Below are 25,110 nucleotides of genomic sequence, written 5' to 3'. Positions count from 1 at the left end.
ATCCTTGATGAAAGGATCAGGCCGGCCGGACCTACTAAATGAACTACTGTAGCCCACAGCCATATGGCATAGCCCTATCAGGGCCTAACATAAGGACAACTCAGAGTATGCTATTCTGTTCTTCTGAAATAGACTACATTTTCTTCATATCATGTTTCTTTCCTGTTTAAAATAAATCATTGATTTGTCATGGTGCAGCCTATATTAAATGGATTCATTACACTTTTTAAAATGTAGATGTTCCAAAGGTCTGCATCAGTGCCTTGTAGGCTATGTACGGTTGAAGTCGGAAGTTTACATACACTTAGGTTGGAGTCAATAAAACTAGTTTTTCAACCACTCCACAAATGTCTTGTTATCAAACTATATATATATTTATTTTGTATTTTTGTATTATTTATTACAAAAAACACAAGGAAGGGGTAACATTAAAGTATTAGAACATGAAGGACAAACAATACAGCATCAAGACACAATCAAACAGTATCAGTCTTTCCGCAACAGAGACATCATTGTGTGAGGGTGCATGATAGTGATATAAAATACATGTCATAGTTTCCTTTTCATGACCACAATCTTGTGAAACCCGAACCCCCCCAAGATCCCCCCACAGTTCCCCAACTGGAACTGTGGGGGGAACTGTAATTCCAATCCCCCAAGAACCCCCCAATGCACCAACAACCAAGAGAATGAACTAAAGAAAAAAAGGAAAAGACAGAAGAAAACAGCAAACAACAATGCAATTAAAAATATATATATAATAATACATTTAAAACAAAGGACATCAAGAACATCTGAAATAACAGCAATGCCTACTGTATATGTTTGTGTGCATGTCTGGCACTATTACATGTATGTGTGTGTTCTTGTATGTGTTTATTTGAACGAGAGTGTGTGTATATGCTTGTGTACAAACACCTGCATGGCATCAGCCTCAGGCAAACCGGCATTAGTTGTAAAAACACTGCCACTTAGTGTTCAAATGTACTTTTATTATGTTTAATTTGGACTTTTCCCCACCCCCTTTATCTCAGACTCTGTGTCATGTACCATATGAGTACAAGGTACAAGGAGTGGAATGCAGCTGAACTGAAGGTAGCAACCAAGCTATCAGTTATTGTCCAAAGGTTTGAAATGACTCCTGGCATGACTCGACACACTGGATGGGCAACATTCTTTTACTTGGTAAACACCCAGATGAAAAAATACTATAGTATGCTATGGAATAAATACAATAGTGTTCACTGTAGTGTTTTTGCGAACTTTACTGTCGTATTCAATGTGGTGTTTTTACGCACTAAATTCGGACAGGGCTCAGCCTGGCCCAGCCACTCTGAGCTGAAGAAGGACTACTGAACCTTATTCCTCCCTCTTACTCACTCCCCTACTCACAGCACCACCTATTCCAGGAAACTCAAGCCGTATTTACTTATACTGGATAGTAAATAGCTGTGCTAAGTTCCCTGGCTATGAAGTGAATGTGACCATTCAGACTGTGCACTCACTCAGTATAACGTGTTCCTTTACCATGCTCCTTTTCCCAAAGTCACAAACATTTTCACAATAATTAGAATAATGCAGTCTCCACCACACTGATTCAACTTACAATTGTAAGGATACACACATACACACCTAATCCTACTGTATAAAGGTCATGTTACAGCCAATCAAAAACACTTGTTTTTCCTATGAAGATCAGTCACTCTGGGTGGATGGTCTGGCTTTGATATGTGTGATGTTCAGTCTATTGATAATTTAGACTAACTACTGATTTCTGACATTGACATCTATACGTTTGTGTTTTTAATACATATTTACAACTGACACACTTGTGTGTTTGAATACAGACACTGTAGGCAAATCCTGTGGTGTGTTTGAAATCAGATACTAAAGGCAAATCAATTTTTTGTGTGTGGTACTATCATGATGAGAAAGATGGGGCCACTAGAGGGTGATGTTCAATTGTCTTTGACCAGCGACATCTTTGGGTGGGTAGGAGTTCCCTTTAGACACAGATCTAGGGTCAGCACTGGTTTCCTTACCTAAAGTCTAATCTAAACCATGAAGGAGATACAAAACTGACCTCAGATTATTGTCTAGCAGAACCTTCATCCTACTCTAACGCCAAATTTAGTACACGTGGCCCATAAGGATGCAAGCCCCCTCCCAGAATTCAGGTTTCACTGACCAGTCTCAAGCAGGACAAATGGTATTAGATTAGACTCAAGACAACACCAGTGGTTACTGGTTACCGGCAGGTTGCTATGGACCCAAGAGATCAGGAGAAGACTGCATTCACCTTGTCCCGTGGGCTCTGTAGGCTGGTGCAGTGGTCAATTGATTGTTTCAAGGACAAAATTACATGATATTTAACTGTCATTGTTAGTATTCTCAAAAAAGTATACTTTAGGAAAATGTTTTAATATATTTTTATGTTCAGTTCACGTACTATAATTTAATACTATGCATTAAGGTGTCTGTAATATAACATTTCTCTATAGCTTTACAATGGTGTAGGAGTATAAAAAAGGCTTCACAACAGCGCCTCTTATCTGTCATCTAGGGTATATTATACACATCACATTTGAGTTATTTAGAAGACGACATCTTTTCACTCCAATATAATACAATCCTGTAAAAACATCCTGTAAACATCCACAGATAATAAATACATCTAGAAAGTAAAACACAAGCGTTTAATATAGATCAGTTGAAATGAAGGCTATTAAAATACCTATTTATTTTACTTATATTTGTATTAGTTTTCAAGCATAGGTTTATAGTTCAGTAATTCATCATAGAGGTAGTGGAAAAATCATTATCAACATCGTCATTATGATTGTCCAGCTCCCCTACCCATTCCCAACCACTGCGGAATGAATGACAATACTATGTGTCTGTGCTATGTGCAGTCCACAAACCAGTATACTATAATCCAGAAACTATACAATAAGCAACAAAAGGAAATAAAATAACTCGAAAAAAGAAATACACAGTCATCAAATATGTATCATATGTATAGGTTGCTTCGAGACTAATGAATCTTACAGTATGTCTACACAATATTTCTTACTAGGAACGGTTCCCATTTTTTTCACATACATCTGTTAGCGGTTTTATTTTATTGGTGATATTAATAATAAAATACATTTATTTCACTCTACAAGCCCACTCTTCCATAGCAGGAATGTCCTTATTAACCAATATGCTGTAATACATGTCTTTGCTGCAGTGGCGTGTATTCATGAACGCTAAGGGAAGCCAGGCTTCCCCCAAAAAATGACTTTTTGTGGGTAAAATCACTAGGGAAGCCAAGCCATAAAAAAGGCGTATTACAACCTGTATTGTAATGGTTGCGTTATTTGCTCTATAATGTTAGTTCATATGCCTTGCCACCATGATATATAGGCCTAAAGCCCAGACAAGAAAACACAAGCTAGGTTTCCATCCAATTGGCGACAAATTTTCATGCTGAATATTCATAAATACGCATAAAAACTATATGCGCATTTTCCCACCAGAGATGTTTCCATCAAATTGACTTGATGCAGATAAAACGCTGTACGTGATAATGTAGTACACATAAAAATACTATTTGTGGTTAAATGGGTTAAAAGTTAAATGGATTTCTATCACATTTTTTACTCTACTGATGTGTGTTATATAGCGAGTGTGCCCAGTCTGGTACACTCTGGTATTGGCACGTGTGCTCTAGCCAACAGCGCACAGGTATCTATCTACATGCTGTTGGCTAGAGCACACATACGGCCTACGTGATGAGATTGATATTATTATTATTATTATTATTATTATTTGACAAAAAGCAGCCAAGCATTGATGATCATGTCACCAGAATAAGACCCTATACGCTCCAAAATGCAATGCGGTTTGAGGGGAACACTTACATTTTGCCAAGGCAGAGATGTGTGACAGAGGCACACAGACAGCAGGGGAGGCATTCATTCTGGTCTAATGACAATAACCAAATGTCTTTACAGTTGTTGGTGTTTTGTGTAACAAGTATCTCTTTCCATTCAATACTGTTTGAAGGCTGGAAATATGTTGCAAGTGGATGAACGTGCCCAGGTAGCCTACTAAAGGAGCCCATTGAAGTGATTGTTTGAAAATCAGATGAAAACATCATGACTGGTAGTGTATATGCCACAATAAAAGGTCATACATTTTTAAAGTTAAAATGAGAAATCTTTATGACTAGGCCCACACAGACGCTATTGAATTAAATATAATTATATGACTTGGCCCCACAGCCGGCCCAGCCATCAGGATAACATGCTGATCACACTGCCCACTTGAGTCCACGAGCGTTGCAAAATAAATGTACGCATACATGTTATTCAAATAATTTCATCCAAACTGGTTGCGCTAGTCAATGAGCGTCTGTGTAGCCAGGCACTAAAATAGAACATGGATCAGAACATGCAGGTTGAAATATAAAAACAAACATGGAGGGCGGGCTGGCCGCACCTAGCTGGTCACGTCGGCCGGCTGGCCAAATAGGCAGGTCTGGCCGGCCTGCCAGATAGCTAGGTCCGGCCTGCCACATAGCTAGGCCGGAACTACCTGTCTGTCCAGCCGGACAAGACCTATCTGGCCGCCCGAACCGGACAAGACCTATCTGAACAAGACCTTTTCTCTACTCCCCCCCTATCTGAACAAGACCTATCTGGCCGCCCATAACTACCTATCTGGCCAGATAGCTTGGTTTGGCATGCCAGATGGGTTGGCCTCACTTACCTATCTGGCCGACCGGACCAAGCCATCTGGCCAGACCTACCTATCTGGCCGGCTGGGCCTACCTATCTGGCCGGCCGGACCTACTTATCTGACCAGCCGGCCGCCCCTACCTGGTCTGGTCGGCCAGGTAGGTCTGACAGGCCAGATAGGTAGATCCGGCCAGACAGCTGGGTCCAGACTTAGCTATCTGGCCGGCCAGTCAGCCGGACAATACCAATCTGTCTCTGTGCAGGCAAGTCAAGTTCTTCCAAACCGATCTCGGCAAACCATTTCTGTATAGACCTCGCTTTGTGCACAGGGGCATTGTCATGCTGAAACAGGAAAGGACCGACCTATCTGGCCGGCCAGACCGGACCTATCTGCCCACTGGGCCCACTGGTGTAACTACTAAACTGCTTGCTAACAGTACACTGTACTGCATGATTGTAGCGGGTTTACTAACGCATCGGTTCTAGTAGCTATTTTGCCTTGACGTTAGCTAATATGGTGACAATGATGTAGGCTGTGTGTAGCGGTTAGCTGTTATATGATATTAAAGTTTGGCTTGGAAAGTTTTTTTTACCTGGTCACTGACAGCAGATGTGTTGTACACTGAAGTCCACTAGCGAAGGGAAAAGGTGAGAGAAGGAGATATGAGAAGGAATTATCCAACAATCAAAGGGTTTTTGCTGTTTTTATGTGGCTGCTTTGCAAGTGAACTGTGCTTGCGTGTGATCAAGGGTGTATTTATTGAATGTGTCACTGTCTGTCACCTTGACTACTCAAATGTCTCTCTACCCGTGCACCTACGTTGTAAAAATTCAGTCATTCATGACGGGTATAGGGAAAATTCTAGTATCATGTAGTAGCCTAAACCTATCAATGTTACATTGAGCTGGGTGAATGAAATATGAATGACAGTCATCCAATATGCTGTGATAGAAAGAAGGCCATGCTCATAATAAAACAGCTCATCTTAAACGGCACCGACCGCCACTGACATGTGCTTTGCGGAGACTAGTACATCCAGGAGGGTAATTACTATGAAATGCACAAGATTGCCTATTTCACTTTTTTTCTGTGTCATCTCCGCCCAGACTTGAACCGAAATCAAATCAAATCAAATCAAATGTTATTGGTCACACACACATGGTTAGCAGATGTTAATGCGAGTGTAGCTAAATGCTTGTGCTTCTAGTTCCGACCATGCAGTAATATCTAACAAGTAATCTAGCAATTTCACAACAACTACCTTACAAGTGTAAAGGAATGAATAAGAATATGTACATATAAATATATGGATGAGCGATGGACGAACGGCATAGGCAAGATGCAGTAGATGGTATAGAGTACAGTATATACATATGAGATGAGTAATGTAGGGTATGTAAACATTATATAAAGTGGCATTGTTTAAAGTGACTAGTAATACATTTATTACATCCAATTTTTAATTATTAAAGTGGCTAGAGATTTGAGTCAGTATGCTGGCAGCAGCCACTCAATGTTAGTGATGGCTGTTTAACAGTCTGATGGCCTTGAGATAGAAGCTGTTTTTCCAGTCTCTCGGTCCCAGCTTTGATGTACCTGTACTGACCTTGTCTTCTGGATGATAGCGGGGTGAACCGGCCATGGCTCGGGTGGTTGATGCCCTTGATGATCTTTTTGGCCTTCCTGTGACATCGGGTGGTGTAGGTGTCTTGGAGGGCAGGTAATTTGCCCCCGATGATGCGTTGTGCAGACCTCACTACCCTCTGGAGAGCCTTGCGGTTGTGGGCGGAGCAGTTGCCGTACCAGGTGGTGATACAGCCCGACATGATGCTCTCAATTGTACATCTGTAAAAGTTTGTGAGGGTTTTAGGGGTCAATCCAAATTTCTTCAGCCTCCTGAGGTTGGGTGGACCATTTCAGATCGTCAGCGATGTGTACACTGAGGAACTTGAAGCATTCCACCTTCTCCACTGTGGTCCCGTCGATGTGGATAGGGGCGTGCTCCCTCTGCTGTTTCCTGAAGTCCACGATCAGCTTTTTTGTTTTGTTGATGTTGAGTGAGATTATCTTCCTGGCAAAACTCTCCCAGGGCCCTCATCTCCTCCCTGTAGACTGTCTCGTCATTGTTGGTAATCAGGCCTACTACTGTTGTGTCGTCTACAAACTTGATGATTGAGTTGGAGGCTTGCATGGCCACGCAGTCATGGGTGAACAGGGAGTACAGGAGGGGGCTGAGCACACACTCTTGTGGAGCCCCTGTGTTGAGGATCAGCGAAGTGGAGGTGTTGTTTCCTACCTTAACCACCTGGGGGCGGCCAGTCAAAGTCAAGGACCCAGTTGCACAGGGCGTGGTTCAGACCCAGGGCACCGAGCTGAATGATCGTGGAGGGTACTATGGTGTTGAATGTTTAGCTATAGTCAATGACCAGCATTCTTACATAGGTATTCCTCTTATCCAGACGGGATAGGGCAGTGTGCAATGCGATGATGATTGCATCATCTGTGCATCTTTTGGGTCGGTAAGTGAATTGAAATGGGTCTAGGGTGTCAGGTAAGATAGAGTTGATATGATCCTTAACTAGCTTTTCAAAGCACTTCATGATGACAGAAGTGAGTGCTCAGAGGTGATAGTCATTTAGTTCACTTACCTTTGCTTTCTGCGGGAACAATGGTGGACATCTTGAAGCAAGTGGGGACAGCAGACTGGGAAAGGGAGAGATTGAATATGTCTGTAAACACCCCAGCCAGCTGGTCTGCGCATGCTGAGGAAACAGCTAGGGATGTCCTTTGGGCTGGCAGCCTTGCGAGGGTTAGCACTCTTAAATTTCTTACGTCAGTCATGGAGGAGAGACCACAGTTCTTGGTAGAGGGCCGCACTGGTGGCAGGCACTGTGTTATCCCTAAAGCGGGAGAAAGAAGGTGTTTAGCTTGTCCGGAAGCAAGACGTCGGTGTCCGTGTGGCTGTAGACCCTGCCACATACGTCTTGTGTCTGAGGCGTTCAATTGCGACTCCACATTGTCTTTGTACTAACGTTTTAACTGTTTGATTGCCTTACGGAGGGAATATTTGTTGGTGTTTTGCCATATTCTCAGTCTCCTTGGTTAAATGCGGTGGTTCACATTTTCAGTTTTGCGCGGATGCTGCCATCTATCCACAGTTTCTGGTTTGGGTAAGATGAATAGTCACAGTGGGTACAACATCTCCTATACACTTCCTGATGAAATCAGTCACCGTATCCGTGTATTCGTCGATGTTATTCTCAGAGGCTACCCGGAACATATCCCAGTCCGCGTGATCAAAATCTTGAAGCATGGACTCCAATTGGTCAGACCAGCATTGAATAGACCTTAGCATGGGTACTTCCTGTTTGAGTTTCTGCCTATAGGAAGAGAGGAGCAAAATGGAGTTCTAATCAGATTTGCCGAAGGGAGGGCGAGGTAGGGCCTTGTAGGTATTTTGAAAAGTTGAGTAGCAGTGGACTAATGTTTTACCAGCGTGAGAATTACAGTCAATGTGTTGATAGAACTTTGGTAACATTTTCCTCAAATTTGCTTTGTTAAAATGCCCAGCTATAATAAATGTGTCCTCAGGATATGTGATTTCTAGTTTGCACAAAGTCCAGTGTAGTTCCTTCAGGGTTGTCATGGTATCGGCTTGAGGGGGAATATACACGGCTGTGGCTATAACCGAAGAGAATTCTCTTGGGAGGTAATATGGTCGGCATTTTATTGTGAGGTATTCTAGGTCAGGTGAACAAAAGGACTTGAATTTCTGTGTTATCACAATCACACCATGAGGGGTTAATCGTGAAACATACACCCCCGCCTTCCTTCTTCTTCCCGGAGAGTTCTTTATTCCTGTCTGCATGATGTACCGAGAACCCAGATGGCTGTATGGACGGGGACAGTATGTTTCCGTGAAACAGAGCATGTTACAATCCCCGATGTCTTTCTGGAAGGAGATCCTCGTCCTGACCTCGTCTACTTTATTATCCAGAGACTGAACATTAACGAGTAATATACTCGGAAGCGGTGGATGGTGTGCATGCCTCCTGAGTCGGACTAGAAGTCCACTCTGAATACCTCTTCTCCACCGGTGGTATTTAGGAGCTGCCTCTGGAATGAGTTCAATTGCTCTGGGGATACGAACAAAGGATCCAATTTGGGAAAGTCGTATTCCTTGTCGTAATGCTGGTAAGTCACTGCCACTCTGATATCCCAAAGTAATTTCTGTCTGTATGTAATAACATAAAACAATTATTGGCTAATAATGTAAGAAATAACACACAAAAAACTAAATACCGCAAAGTTGCTTAGGAGCTAGAAGCAGAGCTGCCATATCTATCGGCGCCATCTCTGAGCCCCGTCATTCACCTGTCTTTTTCTAACCTCTTCACATGATAATACCACACCGAACACAGATACAATAGGCTAATTGCTTTTTTAAACACACCTGTTGTAAATATTTATTAAAAACGCACACGTATATTAGTCATAAACAGTCAAGTTAATCCAAATTGCCAAGACACTACCCAGGGGAAGTTTTAAGTAAAAAAAAAAGTCTAGGCACCTAGGCAGTTAAAGATTACACATTGAAAGCAGGCCGTCAACCCAGAGTGACTTAGCCTTATCGGAAAGACAACAAATGTTTTTGATTGGCTGTAGCATGGCCTTTAAGCCTTTAAGTGTCTTGCGTGTGTGTGTGTGTGTGTGTGTGTGTGTGTGTGTGTGTGTGTGTGTGTGTGTGTGTGTGTGTGTGTGTGTGTGTGTGTGTGTGTGTGTGTTTGAGTGTTTGCATGTTTGCGTGCGTGTGTGCGGTTGACTCAACCTGTATATATATACACACGGATCGGGCGGGATTAGGGTCATTAAATATTGTGTGGATGGCGGGTTGAATAAAGAGGAAACAATGCATTAACATTCATATCTATATGCTACATTGTTTTCTATTTCAGAATTTGTATCTGCTGTTAGTGTGTAGCATCCCCTGTATATAGCCTCCTTATTGTCATGTAATTTTGTAGAGTTACTTTTTTATTTTTTTATTTCGTTTATTTAGTAAATAGTTTCTAAAACTCTATTTCTTGAACTGCATTGTTGGTTAAGGGCTTGTAATTAAGCATTTCACAGTAAGGTAATACCTGTTGTATTTGGCGCATGTGACAAATGATTTTGATTTGAAGCCTAAACATTAGGGCCCAACTGTAGCGCTCCAAATTGTCCAACACGCCAATAACGAACTTCTTTTAAAAAGTTAACGTCAATCCACTGAGGCAAAAAGGACTATGTCAGAGTTAATTCAATAAGAGAAAAGCTGCGAAATAGAGAGTTGAAAATAAATAGAAGGAGGACCAGAACAGTAGTCTAATGTTTGGGAAAGATTAGGTGAAGTGGTAAAAGAAGATGATAGCAGTGGTAACTATGTTATGTGTGATGATTGTGAGGCGCTATACAAATTCAACAGTCACAGGACGGGGACTTCAAAATGGCACGTCAAGAGAATTGTACTGTTCAGATGGGTTCAATGGAATAGTAGCCTGACTGAAATCAAGACACTGACTGTAGGTCTATAACCTCCCACTTAGCCTAATAAAATATTAACTCCTGCAGAATAAAGAATTGCATGCAGTAAAATGATACACAACATTTTGACTCAGGAACAGAATTAGACAAATTGTATTTACAGTGCATTCGGGAAAGTATTCAGACTTTTTATTTTTTTCCTCATTTTGTTTTGTTACAGCCTTATTCTAAAATTGATAAAATAATTATTTTCTGTCAATCTACACACAATACCTCATAATTACAAAGTGAAAATATATTTTTTGAAATGTTCGCCAACTAAAAAACATACCTTATTTATATAATATTCTGACCCTTTGCTATGAGACTCGATTAGAGTCCACCTATGGCAAATTCAATTGATTGGACATGATTTGGAAAGGCACACACATCAGTATAAGGTCCCACAGTTGACAGTGCATGTCAGAGTAAAAACAAAGCCATGAGGAATTCGAAGGAATTGTCCATAGAGCTCCGAGACAGGATTGTGTCGAGGCACAGATCTGGGTAAGGGTACCAAACATTTCTGCAACATTTAAAGTCCCAAAGAACACAGTGGCCTCCATCATTCTTAAATGGAAGAAGCTATGAACCACCAAGACTCTTCCTAGAGCTGGCCGCCCAGCCAAACTGAGCAATAGGGGGAGAAGGGCCTTGGTCAGGTAGGTGACCAAGAACCCGATGGTCACTCTGACAGAGCTCCAGAGTTCCTCTGTGGAGATGGGAGAACCTTACAGAAGGACAAACATCTCTGCAGTACTCCACCAATCAGGACTTTATCGTAGAGTGGCCAGACGGAAGCCACACCTCAGTAAAAGGCACATGACAGCTCACTTGGAGTTTGCCAAAAGGCACCTAAAGGACTCTCAGACCATGAGAAACAAGATTCTCTGGTCTGATGAAATCAAGATTGAACTCTTTGGCCTGAATGCCAAGCATCACATCTGTAGGAAACTTGGCACCACCCCTACGGTGTGTGAAGCATGGCGGTGGCATTATCATGCTGTGGGGATGTTTTTCAGGGGCAGGGTTTGGGAGACTAGTCAGGATCGAGGCAAAGATGTACGGAGCAAAGTACAGACAGATCCTTGATGAAAACCTGCTCCAGAGCTCTCAGGATCTCAGACTGAGGTGAAGGTTCACCTTCCAACAGGACCACGACCCTAAGCACATAGCCATGACAATGCAGGAGTGGCTTTGGGACAAGTCTCTGAATGTCTTTGAGTGGCTTATCCGAGCCCGGACCTGAACCTCTGGAGAGACCGTAAAATAGCTGTCCAGCAACGCGCCCCATCCAACCTGACAGAGCTTGAGAGGATCTGCAGAGAATAATGGGAGAAACTCTCCAAATACAGGTGTGACAAGCTTGTACCGTCATACCCAAGAAGACTCATGGCTGTAATCGCTGCCAAAGGTGCTTCAACAAAGTACTGAGTAAAGGGTCTGTATACTTATGTAAATGTAATCTTTCATAATAATTTTTTTCTGTTTTTGCTTTGTCATTATGGAGTATTGTGTGTGTAGATTGATGAGGGAAAAAACAATTTAAGCAATTTTAGAATAAGGCTGTAATGTAACAAAATGTGGAAAAAGTGAAGTGGTCAGAATACTTTCTGAATGTACTGTATTTCTTTCAGGATCTTGAGAGAATGAATGCACGGTTAGGGAACGTCTGTGAAGGTGGCGGTGCTATCTTTATCAGCATCATAAAAGCTGATAGCATTTCAATCACATAAGATATGCATCCAAGCCGAACTGAAATCTTATCAAAAACATGTTGGGTCTTTTTAATAGCTTTTACATTTATAAAAACCGGTCAAAATTTCGCAAAAAATCTTTCACGTTTTTTTTTTGTTATAGAATTTTCTCCCGGGTCCTACATGTCTTTGCTGCAAAAGAAGCAGAGATGAACGAGAAAACAAACTTTACCGATGTCAAGTAGACTGAAACGTTAATTCTATGGATTAATTACATTTTGGTTAAGGGATTACTTAGTCTTCTAGGTCAACTAGTAATGACAGTAGAGGAGCTACATTTAGGCCTATCTAATTACAAACAAGTTGACTAACAAATAACCTACCAAAATGTTGGAAATGATAAGCAGAAACATAGGCCTATATAAAAAGGCCTGTCCAAAAATAGTTCTGCCATCTGACTGTAGGCCCACAGTGCATTTTCTATATTTGTGGGTTAGGGTCGGGGGCAGGCCTCATATTTTATATTTGGGCGGTTGCGGATGTGTTAGTGAAGGTGAAGGTGAACAAACAGCAGAACCACACTTCACATGTGTGCGAACGTGTATAAGCGTTGGTGTGTATCAGACGTAGCGCTTGTTCTCCTCCAGGTAGTTGTAGGGGTCTCCCTCGAAGGGCAGGGGCGGAGGGTGGTTGTAGATACCCATGAGGAAGATGACGATGGTGCCTGCTGTCATGACTGGGGTGACCAGGAACAGACACAGACGGTCCACCGTACGAGCTATACCAATCCAGTTATCCTTCTCCTATGGGGAGAGCAGAGAGAAGACGAAAGGAGGGGGGGTCAGCAAGCATTACATTCACGTATGTCATGATCACCTTTGTTGAGCCTTAATGACACACACTAGTGACTGAAGCCTTTGTTACAGACCCAAGTCCCACTGGGGAGTTTAACATGAATAGGATAATGTATTGTATTATATCTAATGTTCTGTGCCTCCCTCCTTTCCCCCTGCCCCTCCCCCTCTTTCTCTCCATCTCCCCCTCCTCTCTTACCTCATTGTAGTCATTCTTGTCATGCATGTGTTTGACAATGTAGTTGGCTCCATCCACACCAGGCTTCATCTCAGAGTACAGCTGCTCTGTCACCTCTCCATCTGACTGGGGCTTCACAGCTACATGCACACAAAGTAAGGAATCATATACCTTCCCGTACATAACATTCACTATAGAAGATTGTGCATGTTCATGTGTCTGTTCTCTGTGCCTATATATGTGTGTCTGCTCTGTGTACCTGCCGCAGGTGTAGCCCGTGTGGCCAGCCCATGCCTCTCAGACTGTTTCTCAAACATCAGCTCGCTGCGTGACTTCACACTGTAGTACTCTTCCGCCTTAGCAATGTAACCAACGGAGCTAGATCGCCTTGGCAACGCCCCCTCCCAGCTAGACTCTGACTCTGCAGGGCGGGACATCCGCAGCAGGCGGGGCAACCTCTCCAGGAAGAACTAGTGGAGGAGAGGACACAGACACACACAGAGACACAAACACAGAGACACACACACACAGAGACACACACACAGACACACAAAACCATGTCACATTTTAGTTTAAATTGCAGTTGCAGGTATCCATGGAGTAACAATTAGGCCTGCTCTACTCCTTGTGTAGTCTGAGTGTACCTGTCTAGTCCACTCTGTCATGATGTGTGTACTGGGGCTCCTGAAGTGCAGGTTGAGGACCACCACACAGTGCAACACCACCACCGTAACCAGAACCATGATGAACATCAGATACCTACACGCATGTATGCACACACAGACAAAAGACACACACACAAACACCATGATCATCATGGGGATTCTTCTCAAAATCAAACAACTGGTAACTGACAGTCTGCAACACAAACACACAAACAGTGTGTCTATGAAACACAAACACATACAAAAGGGTGTGTGTGTCCTACTTGACAATAAGTGGTATAGCCATGGAGGTCTCCGGTAGTCTCTGTGAGATCAGCAGCAGGAACACAGACTGAGCCAGCAGCACCGAGATGGACAGAGTCATCTTCTCCCCACCTAGACACACACACACAGTAATCACTGTGGACGTAGTGTGGTAGTTAGGTAGTAAGGTCAGGGTTCATGGAAGAGGTAAGGGATAAGAGGTTAAGGGTATACTTACTGTCAGCTGGTAAGTAGTAGACCAGTGTAGCCATGAAGGAGATGAGGACAGAGGGGATTATGATGTTGACGATATAGAACAGAGGTTTGCGTTTGATGATGAGATAGAAGGTGATGTCCTGGTGCTTGTTGCTCTCTATAGGGATATTCTTATAGGTGTTCCTACGGGCCGGTTTATGAATGATCTCCCACTCTCCATTCTCTATAGGGGGAGGGAGAGATGAAAGTGAGCGATGAGTGAAAGAGTGGTTTATATACTGGCATTTCTATGGGCTGGCTTATGGATGATTCAGCAGAGAGAGAGAGAGAGAGAGAGAGAGAGAGAGAGAGAGTGTGTGTGTGTGTGTGTGTGTGTGTGTGTGTGTGTGTGTGTGTGTGTGTGTGTGTGTGTGTGTGTGTGTGTGTACCTGTGAACCCTGCAGGGTCTATGATGATCCACTCCACCTTGTAGGACTTGTCATCTTCCAGCTCCTCTTTCAGCTGCATGGTGATCTCCTTAGCATTGTAGGTCAGGGAGCTGCATCATGGGAAACAGAGTTTTACGTGTGTGTGTGTGTGTGTGTGTGTGTGTGTGTGTGTGTGTGTGTGTGTGTGTGTGTGTGTGTGTGTGTGTGTGTGTGTGTGTGTGTGTGTGTGTGTGTGTGTGTGTGTGTGTGTGTGAGTGTGTGCATGCCTGCGTTTGTTTGTATGTGTGTGGGGGGTTCAGACCCTACGTGAACTTGAGAGTGCAGTTCTGCCAGTCGAAGGGGAAGTAGTTGACGTTGATGGCACAGGAGGATCTGAAGATGGCTGGTGGCAGCCAGTACACATAGCCTTCCGGATTGATCAATACGTTACAGTAGTACGCCACCTGGAACTGGGCATCGTTACTGACACACCCACAGCAATATATTAGAGTAGGAAACAGTCTGGAACTGGGCATCGTTACTGACACACACCCACAGCAATATATTAGAGTAGGAAACAGTCTGGAACTGGGAATCGTTACTGACACACCCACAGCAATATATTAGAGTAGGAAACAGCCTGGAACTGGGCATCGTTACTGACACACACCCACAGCAATATATTAGAGTAGGAAACAGTCTGGAACTGGGCATCGTAAGACAGAGGAGAAAAGGATAACAGACCCAGAGAAGATGAGGGTGTGTGTTACTTGTTCTCTAGGACGATCTCCGGCAGCCACACCATGCTGGGCGGGAGGCGCAGGACATCGATATCATCAAACTCAGTGGTGTTCCAAGACAGCCTGGTGTCATACCAGCCCTGGACACACACAGTGAATAATGTGAGCGTGTATGTGAATAGGAAACTGTTATAGATGTATTATATTTATAAAGATACACAGTGATAAGACCAACTGGTTGAAATAAAGCAGAAGAATATACTCACATGTTCCATCCACACATTGGTCAGCAGAGTCTCGGTTACCTCTTTCTACGGAGAGAGAGAGAGAGAGAGAGAGAGAGAGAGAGAGAGAGAGAGCGAGAGAGAGAAGGCAGTGTCTGTTTTTCTACATTCTCCATTTTGCTCAGGCTGACTGGATCGTGGTCCTCTTTGTGACATACAGTACCAGTCAAAAGTTTGGACACACACAGGGTTTTTCTTTATTTTCACTATTTTCTACATTGTAGAATAATAGTGAAGACATCAAAACTATAAAATAACACATATGGAATCATGTAGTAACCAGGAAAGTGTTAAACAAATCAAAATATATTTTATATTTGATTCCTCAAAGTAGCCACCCTTTGCCTTGATGACAGCTTTGGCATTCTCTCAACCAGCTTCAACCAGCTTCTCAACCAGTCACCTGGAATGTATTTCAAATAAAAGATGTGCCTTGCCAGAAGTTCATTTGTGGAATTTATTTCCTTCTCAATACGTTCGAGCCAATCAATTGTGTTGTGACAAAGTAGGGGTAGTATACAGAAGATAGCCCTAATAGGTAAAAGACCAAGTCCATATTATGGCAAGAACAGCTCAAATAGGCAAAGAGAAACGACAGTCTATCATTACTTTAAGACATAAAGGTTAGTCAATCCGGAAAATGTCAAGAACTTTGAAAGTTTCTTCAAGTGCAGTCGCAAAAACCATCAAGCGCTATGATGAAACTGGTTCTCATGAAGACCGCCACAGGAAAGGAAGACCCAGAGTTATCTCTGCTGCAGAGGATACGTTCATTAGAGATACCAGCCTCAGAAACTGCAGCCAAAATAAAAGTAACAGACATCTCAACATCAACTGTCCAGAGAAGACTGTGTGAATCAGGCCTTCATGGTCAAATTTCTGCAAAGAAACCACTACTAAAGGACACCAAGAAACGCGAGCAATGGACATTAGACCGGTGGAAATCTCTCCTTTGGTCTGATGAGTCCAAATTTGAGATTTTTGGTTCCAACCGCTGTGTCTTTGTGAGACGCAGAGTAGGTGAACGGATGATCTCCGTACTTGTGGTTCCCACCGTGAAGCATGGAGGAGGTGGTGTGATGGTGTGGGGGTGCTTTGCTGGTGACACTGTGTGTGGTTTATTTAGAATTCAAGGCATACTGAACTAGCATGGCGACCACAGCATTCTGCAGCGATAGGCCATCCCATCTTTTATTTATTTATTTTTATTTAACCTTTATTTAACCAGGTAGGCTAGTTGAGAACAAGTTCTCATTTGCAACTGCGACCTGGCCAAGATAAAGCGTAGCAATTCGACACATACAACATACAACATTCGACACATACAACACCGAGTTACATTTGGAATAAACAAAACATACAGTCAATAATACAGTAGAACAAAAGAAAACAAAAAGTCTATATACAGTGAGTGCAAATGAGGTAAGTTAAGGAAATAAACAGGCCATGGTGGCGAAGTAATTACAATATAGCAATTAAACACTGGAATGGTAGATCGGCAGAAGATGAATGTGCAGGTAGAGATACTGGGGTGCAAAGGAGCAAAATAAATAAATAAATACCAGTATGGGGATGAGGTAAGTAGATGGGCTGTTTACAGATAGGCTAAGTACAGGTGCAGTGATCTGTAAACTGCTCTGACAGCTGGTGCTTAAAGCTAGTGAGGGAGATGTGAGTCTCCAGCTTCAGAGATTTTTGCAATTCGTTCCAGTCATGGGCAGCAGAGAACTGGAAGGAAAGACGACCAAAGGAGGAATTGGCTTTGGGGGTGACCAGTGAGATATACCTGCTGGAGCGTGTGCTACGAGTGGGTGCTGCTATGGTGACCAGTGAGCTGAGATAAGGCGGGGCTTTACCTAGCAGAGACTTGTAGATAACCTGTAGCCAATGGGTTTAGCGACGAGTATGAAGCGAGGGCCAACCAACGAGAGCGTACAAGTCGCAATGGTGGGTAGTGTATGTGGCTTTGGTGACAAAACGGATGGCACTGTGATAGACTGCATCCAGTTTGTTGAGTAGAGTGTTGGAGGCTATTTTATAGATGACATCACCGAAGTCGAGGATCGGTAGGATGGTCCGTTTTACGAGGGTATGTTTGGCAGCATGAGTGAAGGATGCTTTGTTGCGATATAGGAAGCCGATTCTAGATTTAATTTTGGATTGGAGATGTGAGTCTGGAAGGAGAGTTTACAGTCTAACCAGACACCCAGGTATTTGTAGTTGTCCACGTATTCTAAGTCAGAGCCGTCCAGAGTAGTGATGGACGGGCGAGCAGGTGCGGGCAGCGATCGAAAAAAAGCATGCATTTAGTTTTACTTGCGTTTAAGAGCAGTTGGAGGCCACAGAAGGAGAGTTGTATGGCATTGAAGCTCGTCTGGAGGTTAGTTAACACAGTGTCCAAGGAGGGGCCAGAAGTATACAGAATGGTGTCGTCTGTGTAGAGGTGGATCAGAGAATCACCAGCAGCAAAAGCAACATCATTGATGTATACATAAAAGAGAGTCGGCCCGAGAATTGAACCCTGTGGCACACCCATAGAGACTGTCAGAGGCAGTCAGGCCCTCCGATTTGACACACTGAACTCTATCAGAGAAGTAGTTGGTAAACCAGGCAAGGCAATCATTTGAGAAACCAAGGCTGTCGAGTCTGCCAATAAGAATGTTGTGATTGACAGAGTCGAAAGCCTTGGCCAGGTCGATGAATACGGCTGCACAGTAATGTTTCTTATCGATGGCGGTTATGATGTCGTTTAGAACCTTGAGCGTGGCTGAGGTGCACCCATGACCAGCTCTGAAACCAGATTGCATAGCGGAGAAGGTTTGGGTCTAGAGTGTCACCCCCTTTGAAGAGGGGGATGACCGCGGCAGCTTTCCAATCTTTGGGAATCTCAGACGATACGAAAGAGAGGTTGAACAGTAATAGGGGTTGCAACAATTTCGGCAGATAATTTTAGAAAGAGAGGGTCCAGATTGTCTAGCCCGGCTGATTTGTAGGGGTCCAGATTTTGCAGCTCTTTCAGAACATCGGCTATCTGAATTTGGGTAAAGGAGAAATGGTGGGGACTTTGGCGGATTGCTGTGGAGGGTGCCGGGCAGTTGACCGGGGTAGGGGTAGCCATGTGGAAAGCATGGCCAGCCGTAGAGAAATACTTATTGAAATTCTCAATTATAATGGATTTATCGGTGGTGACAATGTTTCCTAGCCAGTGGGCAGCTGGGAGAAGGTGCTCTTATTCTCCATGGACTTTACAGTGTCCCAGAACTTTTTTGAGTTAGTACTACAGGATGCAAATTTCTGTTTGAAAAAGCTTGCCTTAGCTTTTCTAACTGCCTGTGTATATTTGTTCCTAACTTCCCTGAAAAGTTTCATATCACGGGGGCTATTCTATGCTAATGCAGAACGCCACAGGATGTTTTTGTGCTGGTCAAGGGCAGACAGGTCTGGCGTGAACCAAGGACTATATCTATTCCTAGTTCTACATTTTTTGAGAGGGGCATGCTTATTTAAGATGGTGAGGAAGGCACTTTTAAAGAATAGCCAGGCATCATCTACTGATGGGATGAGGTCAATGTCATTCCAGGATACCCCGGCCAGGTCGATTAGAAAGGCCTGCTCACAGAAGTGTTTCAGGGAGCGTTTGACAGTGATGAGGGGTGTTAGTTTGGTCGCAGACCCATTACGGATGCAGGCAATGAGGCAGTGATCGCTGAGATCTTGATTGAAAACAGCAGAGGTGTATTTGGAGGGCGAATTAGTTAGGATGACATCTATGAGGGTGCCCCTGTTTACTGATTTCGGGTTGTACCTGGTAGGTTCATTGATCATTTGTGTGAGATTGAGGGCATCAAGCTTAGTTTGTAGGATGGCCGGGGTGTTAAACATATCCCAGTTTAGGTCATCTAGTAGCACGAGCTCAGAAGATAGATGGGGTGCAATCAGTTCACATATAGTATCGAGGGCACATCTGGGGGCAGAGGGAGGTCTATAGCAAGCGGCAACAGTGAGAGACTTGTTTCTGGAAAGGTTCATTTTTAGAAGTAGAAGCTCAAATTGTTTGGGTACAGACTTAGAAAGTAATACAGAACTCTGCAGGCTATCTTTGCAGTAGATTGCAACACCGCCCCCTTTGGCAGTTCTATCTTGGCGGAAAACGTTATAGTTAGAAATGGAGATTTCAGGGTTTTTGGTGGTTTTCCTAAGCCAGGATTCAGACAAGGCTAAGACATCTGGGTTGGCAGAGTGTGCTAAAGCAGTGAGTAAAACAAACTTAGGGAGTAGGCTTCTAATGTTAACATGCATGAAACCAAGGCTTTTACGTTTATAGAAGTCAACAAATGAGAGCACCTGGGGGGTGGGAGTGGAGCTAGGCACTGCAGGACCTGGATTAACCTCCACATCACCAGAGGAACAGAGGAGAAGTAGGATAAGGGTACGGCTAAAGACTATACGAACTGGCCGTCTAGCACGTTCAGAACAGAGAGTAAAAGGAGCAGGTTTCTGGGCACGATAGCATAGATTCAAGGCATAGTGTACAGACAAAGGTAAGGTAGGATGTAAGTACATTGGAGGTAAACCTAGGCATTGAGTAATGAAGAGAGAGATATAGTCTCTAGAGATGTTTAAACCAGGTGATGTCATCGCATATGTAGGAGGTGGAACAACATGGTTGCCTTGAGCAGGGATAGAGGCTCTACAGTGAAATAAGACAGTAATCACTAACCAGGACAGTTCCAAGTTGCTCTAGGTAGCTAGCAGGCCGATATTGTAGCCCAGGAGTATGCTTCGGTGGTAGCACAGGAGCCCTGGCCGGGCTAGCTTCAAGCTAAATTGGTGCTTGCTCTGGGATGGAAACGCTAGCCAGGAGTAGTCATCCGGGATTGCGGTTAGCTAGTTGTGAAGATCCAGATGAAAATGTTCAGTTTGCGGTAGGAATCCGTGGATAAAAATAACAGGTCCGTTATGCTCTGGTTAGAGTCACGTTGTTCGAACTGGCGAGAGCTTTCCGAGCTGAAGGTTAGCTGATGACCGCTGACAATGGTTTGCTGACTGATATCTGGTAGTTAGCTGGCTAGCTTGTAGTTAGCTGGCTAGCTTCAGTTGAGAGATTCCAGATCCGAAGTAAATATAAATACTTAAGGAAAAAAAAAAAAAAAAAGGCGGGTTGCAGGAGAGTATTTAGATGATAAGGTTTAGCAAAATATTTTAAAGGATGTGCGACGAAAAATATGCAAAACGATATATACAAAGGACACGACAGGACAAGGACATCTGACTGCTACGCCATCTTGGATCATAAGTTGGGTTGCACTTAGTGGTGTAACGAATGTCTTTGGGAGAAGGAGAGGAGGACCAAAGTGCAGCGTGGTACGTATCCATTATACTTTTAATCCAGAATGAATACACGAACAAAAACAACAAAACGATAAACGAACAGTTCTGAAAGTTGCAACAAACACTAACCAGAAAATAACTACCCACCAGCCATAGTGGAAAAACAGGCTGCCTAAGTATGGTTCTCATTGAGAGACAACGATCGACAGCTGCCTCTGATTGGGAACCATACCAGGCCAAACACAGAAATACAAAACCTAGACTACACAACATAGAATGCCCACCCCAACTCATGCCCTGACCAAACTCAAATAGAGACATACAAAAGGAACTAAGGTCAGGAGTGGGACTAGCATTTGTTTTTCAACAAGACAATGACCCAACACAACTCCATGCCGTGTAAGGGCTATTTGACCAAGAAGGAGAGTGATGGAGTGCGGAGGCAGATGACCTGACGTCCGCAATCCCCCAAGCTCAACCCAATTGAGATGGTTGGGATGAGTTCGACCACAGGGTGAAGGAAAAGCAACCAAAAAGTGCTCAGCATAACTGGAACTCCTTCAAGGCTGTTGGAAAAGCATTCTGGGTGTAGCTGGTTGAGAGAATGCCAAGAGCGTGCAAAGCTGTCATCAAGTCAAAGGGTGGCTATTAGAAAATATATTTAGATTTGTTTAACACTTTATTGGTTACTACATGATTCCATATGGGTTATTTCATAGTTGTGATGTATTCACTATTATTCTACAATGTAGAAAATAGTAAAAATAAAGAAAAAACCCTTGAATGAGTAGGTGTGTCTAAACTTTTGACTGGTACTGTACATCCATGAGGATCAGACTGGGCTATTAATAACACACACACACACACACACACACACACACACACACACACACACACACACACACACACACACACACACACACACACACACACACACACACACACACACACACACACACACACACAGACAGAGACGCATACCAGTCACAAACACATTGACACACACACACACAGAGTGGTCATACCAGAGAGATGAGGTTAGAGAGTGTGAGGGCGATGTACACAACGACAGCTTCACCCTGTTTTTCTACGGGCCGGAGGTCCTTGTTGTAAGCCTTCTCCTTGAACAGATGTTGAATCAACCGCTCTTCCTCATTCCTGGCCAAACACTCTGACACACACACACAGAAGTCAATGCACAGATACATTCATTATAGGCTTCGAACAGCAGTATTTATAGGATTGAATAATAGGGTACTTGTATTAAATAGCCCACATAGTAGCCTCAATCCAATGGAGAGTAGCCCTTTGCTGCAGTCAAATGACCTAGTGGCATCATGGGTCGAATATTATTCATACTCTTCATATTTAATAAATATAAAAAAATCAAATAAACAATGAAAATCCAGTGTTTCTATGTCAGTTTTGTTACATTTCAGTCTTATGTGACATATAGTATATAAAGTGTAATATTGGGATGCAAACTCAAAATGTAATATCTTTCAACTTTGTATGTGACATGGTACAGGCGTCTTCTTTTTTTAAGCCCATAACCATGTGTTTGAGGTGTATACTTTTGTTTCATGGTAGATTTGTTTAAGACTACCAAGAAACACTGTGACTCTGATTTAGCCCACTGCAGTAAAATGTTTTAAGAAGTCTTGGACATTGAACCAGTGTGTGTATTAAATCACAGGCCTAATACTGGTCATAACTCACTTTTAGGCTACAATTAGGCATTGGCTACAGAAAATATAGTCCACTTTCAATAGAACATGTTGAAGGATAAACGTTATTTTGGGAATAAATAGTCCTAATTGAACAAAAACAATATATCCAAAATGCTCACAAGGAAAAAATAAAACGTAACACTTCAACGGACTTACCTGTTACAAGGACCGCGAACAGAACCAGGGCTCCCGGTCCCAATAAATGGCAGTTCATGGCTGTTCGGCACCGGACAGGCTCTGGAACTTAAAAAAAGTTATCCATTCTCTCCTTGTGCTCGTGACGTGACCCCCGGAGCCGTGAGTGGCGGGAACAGGTGGAGACAGGCCGGGGTAGGCATGCAATCCCCCACTTCCGCCACAGAGATACAGGATAGGGGGTAGGGTGTGTGAGAGACAGAAAGTATGTAAGGGGACACAGTACACGTATGAGCTTTGCTTCACTAATGTGCGGCCTTCCAGGCAATGAATTTACAGAAATGGTTCCTGCATTACAGATACATTCATTGAGGACTGCAGAATATAAAGAGCAATTACAGGCCTACAGGGTCCCTATACAGTACTGTAGGTTTTGGATGGGTAAGTTGGATGTGTATAAAACTCCTTCCTTTTAATGTACCTCCCTGTTGAGCTTTGTCTACTACAGAGGTCTGGACTTGTATAACAGGTCAGGTTCTGGTTGCTGGTTCAAACCCCACTCCAGTTGTTCCCACTACAGGAGAAATGTAGGAGTTTTGATCAAACAATGAATACACTGATCATCTGACCAGTCAATATTTATTTCAATACCAATACAGTGGACAGTAAAACAGCGACAGCCCACTGGGCACACACTGGTTGAATCAATGTTATTTCCACGCAATTCCAATGTAAATTACATTGAACCAAAGTGGACTAGACATAGAATTTATGTCCGTGCCCAGTGGGAGGACTTGTCCCAGAAAGCTGAAGTCACTTGTCCCAGAAAGCTGAAGTCACTTGTCCCAACAAGAACAAAAGGTATGTAACACCATTGGCTAAAAGGGTGACTGTAAATGAGTGAAGTACATAGGAGGGATCTGAAAACAAATCTGTGCTTGCCCATAGACGATGTTAAAATAGTTTTAAATAAAAACACAGCTACACATTTGGGGAGGGATGAGAGGAATCATGACATTGTACAAAGATATTCAGGGAGTGGTTGAAATTTACACAATTGTTACCCAGAGGAAAATGTATGTTTTTTAAAATTTCAGTCAGAGGAGGGTTTAGTATTTTTTATTTAGTCCACAGGAGGGTCATGTAATTTGTAATCGATTAACAAACCTAGCGCAATGGTAAATCTAAACTCTGGCAGTAGCACTAGGGGTGTGTCAGAAATATGTTTATCTATTTTCACAACCAATAATGATCAGCGCAGTGCTGGTGTAACCGCTGTTGCACCGCGGGAGCTCCTCTTTGTGTGTGATTGATACCAAAAGACGTGGACTTTGGAGATCAGGTTGATCAGGTTTAACGTATCAGAGTTCTCTCTAAAGCCTCCAAATGAAATGACAAAACATTTGCAGAGCACAAATATATTCTGCCAATATCATCCTAAAAAGTACAATAACAATTGAATCTTGACAATACCATCCCATGAAATTCACAAAGTATTTTAAAAACTGTTACACTGGGTGGCACGAAAGGACTGGGTTTTGATGAAGAAGCAAGTTGTGGGTGTGTCGAGGGTTGGTCCCTCACATGCCAATCAGAACGTGCTCCATAGCTATACAGTACATGTGGATGTTTGAAGTTGTGTATTTATGGTCTTTTATTATTGCCTTGGAAAAAACTCAAATTCCAATGTTATTCTGTTATAGTTTTAAAAATATCTAGACGCATCCCATCTTTGCTAAATATGTTAAATGTAACCTGTTCGCAGTCAACATTGTTCGAAGTATTTGCACTGGTTTCAGTGTAGAAATATATACATAGCATTAGCACTGATATAGGGGATGTGCCTACTGTAAAGTACATTATGGCTGAGCATTGTTACGTTCCCCAGTTTATGTGTTGTAGTTTGTGTATTTTCATGTGTTTATTTCAGGAAATGGCTTCCTGAAATCCCTCAAGCAGCTGATTGGTCGACTCCATGGCTAATTGGAGAGCTGACCCCGCCCCCTCGTCAAGACACAGCTGTCTCCAATTACCCATTCCTTCTGACGCTATATAAAAGCCAGTGTTCTATTCAGGAGGGAGATCTTTTTGTAGAGAGATTTTGCTGGGAGGTCAAAAGAGATTTTGCTAGAGATTTTGCTAGGAGTTCATTGCTGAGAGTTGGTATGTTTTGTGAGTTTGTTGCTCAGATAGAGCTTATTTTGATGTCCTTTGTTTCTTAGTTTGTTTGTGAAATTGTTTAATATTCTGTTTCATTTGTTCCCAGGGGGAAAGGGGAAGGCACCTTGGGAGTGCTTAGGCAAGAGGCCCGCGGGCATACATATACCCGTAGCATATTCGCTG

General features: G+C 43.0%; 1 protein-coding gene across 1 annotated transcript; it reads right to left on the bottom strand.

Moving 5' to 3' along the window:
- Nucleotides 1-9,160: 9,160 nt before the first annotated feature.
- chrnd (cholinergic receptor, nicotinic, delta (muscle)) lies at nucleotides 9,161-23,429 on the bottom strand. The gene is made up of 12 exons (XM_029626459.2): nucleotides 22,789-23,429; nucleotides 21,928-22,073; nucleotides 15,554-15,598; nucleotides 15,318-15,427; nucleotides 14,875-15,030; nucleotides 14,569-14,678; nucleotides 14,163-14,363; nucleotides 13,945-14,056; nucleotides 13,661-13,775; nucleotides 13,276-13,486; nucleotides 13,038-13,156; nucleotides 9,161-12,787 (listed from the first exon to the last, which is right to left on the bottom strand). Exons 1-12 carry the CDS (start codon nucleotides 22,844-22,846, stop codon nucleotides 12,605-12,607), a joined length of 1,566 nt encoding a protein of 521 aa, XP_029482319.1. The 5' UTR covers nucleotides 22,847-23,429; the 3' UTR covers nucleotides 9,161-12,604.
- Between the last annotated feature and the right edge of the window lie 1,681 nt (nucleotides 23,430-25,110).

This window comes from Oncorhynchus nerka, linkage group LG22 (assembly GCF_034236695.1).
Source record: "Oncorhynchus nerka isolate Pitt River linkage group LG22, Oner_Uvic_2.0, whole genome shotgun sequence".
Lineage (NCBI taxonomy): Eukaryota > Metazoa > Chordata > Actinopteri > Salmoniformes > Salmonidae > Oncorhynchus > Oncorhynchus nerka.
The sequence above is the reverse complement of the archived record's forward strand: the minus strand, read 5'-3'. Positions and strand labels throughout refer to the sequence as shown.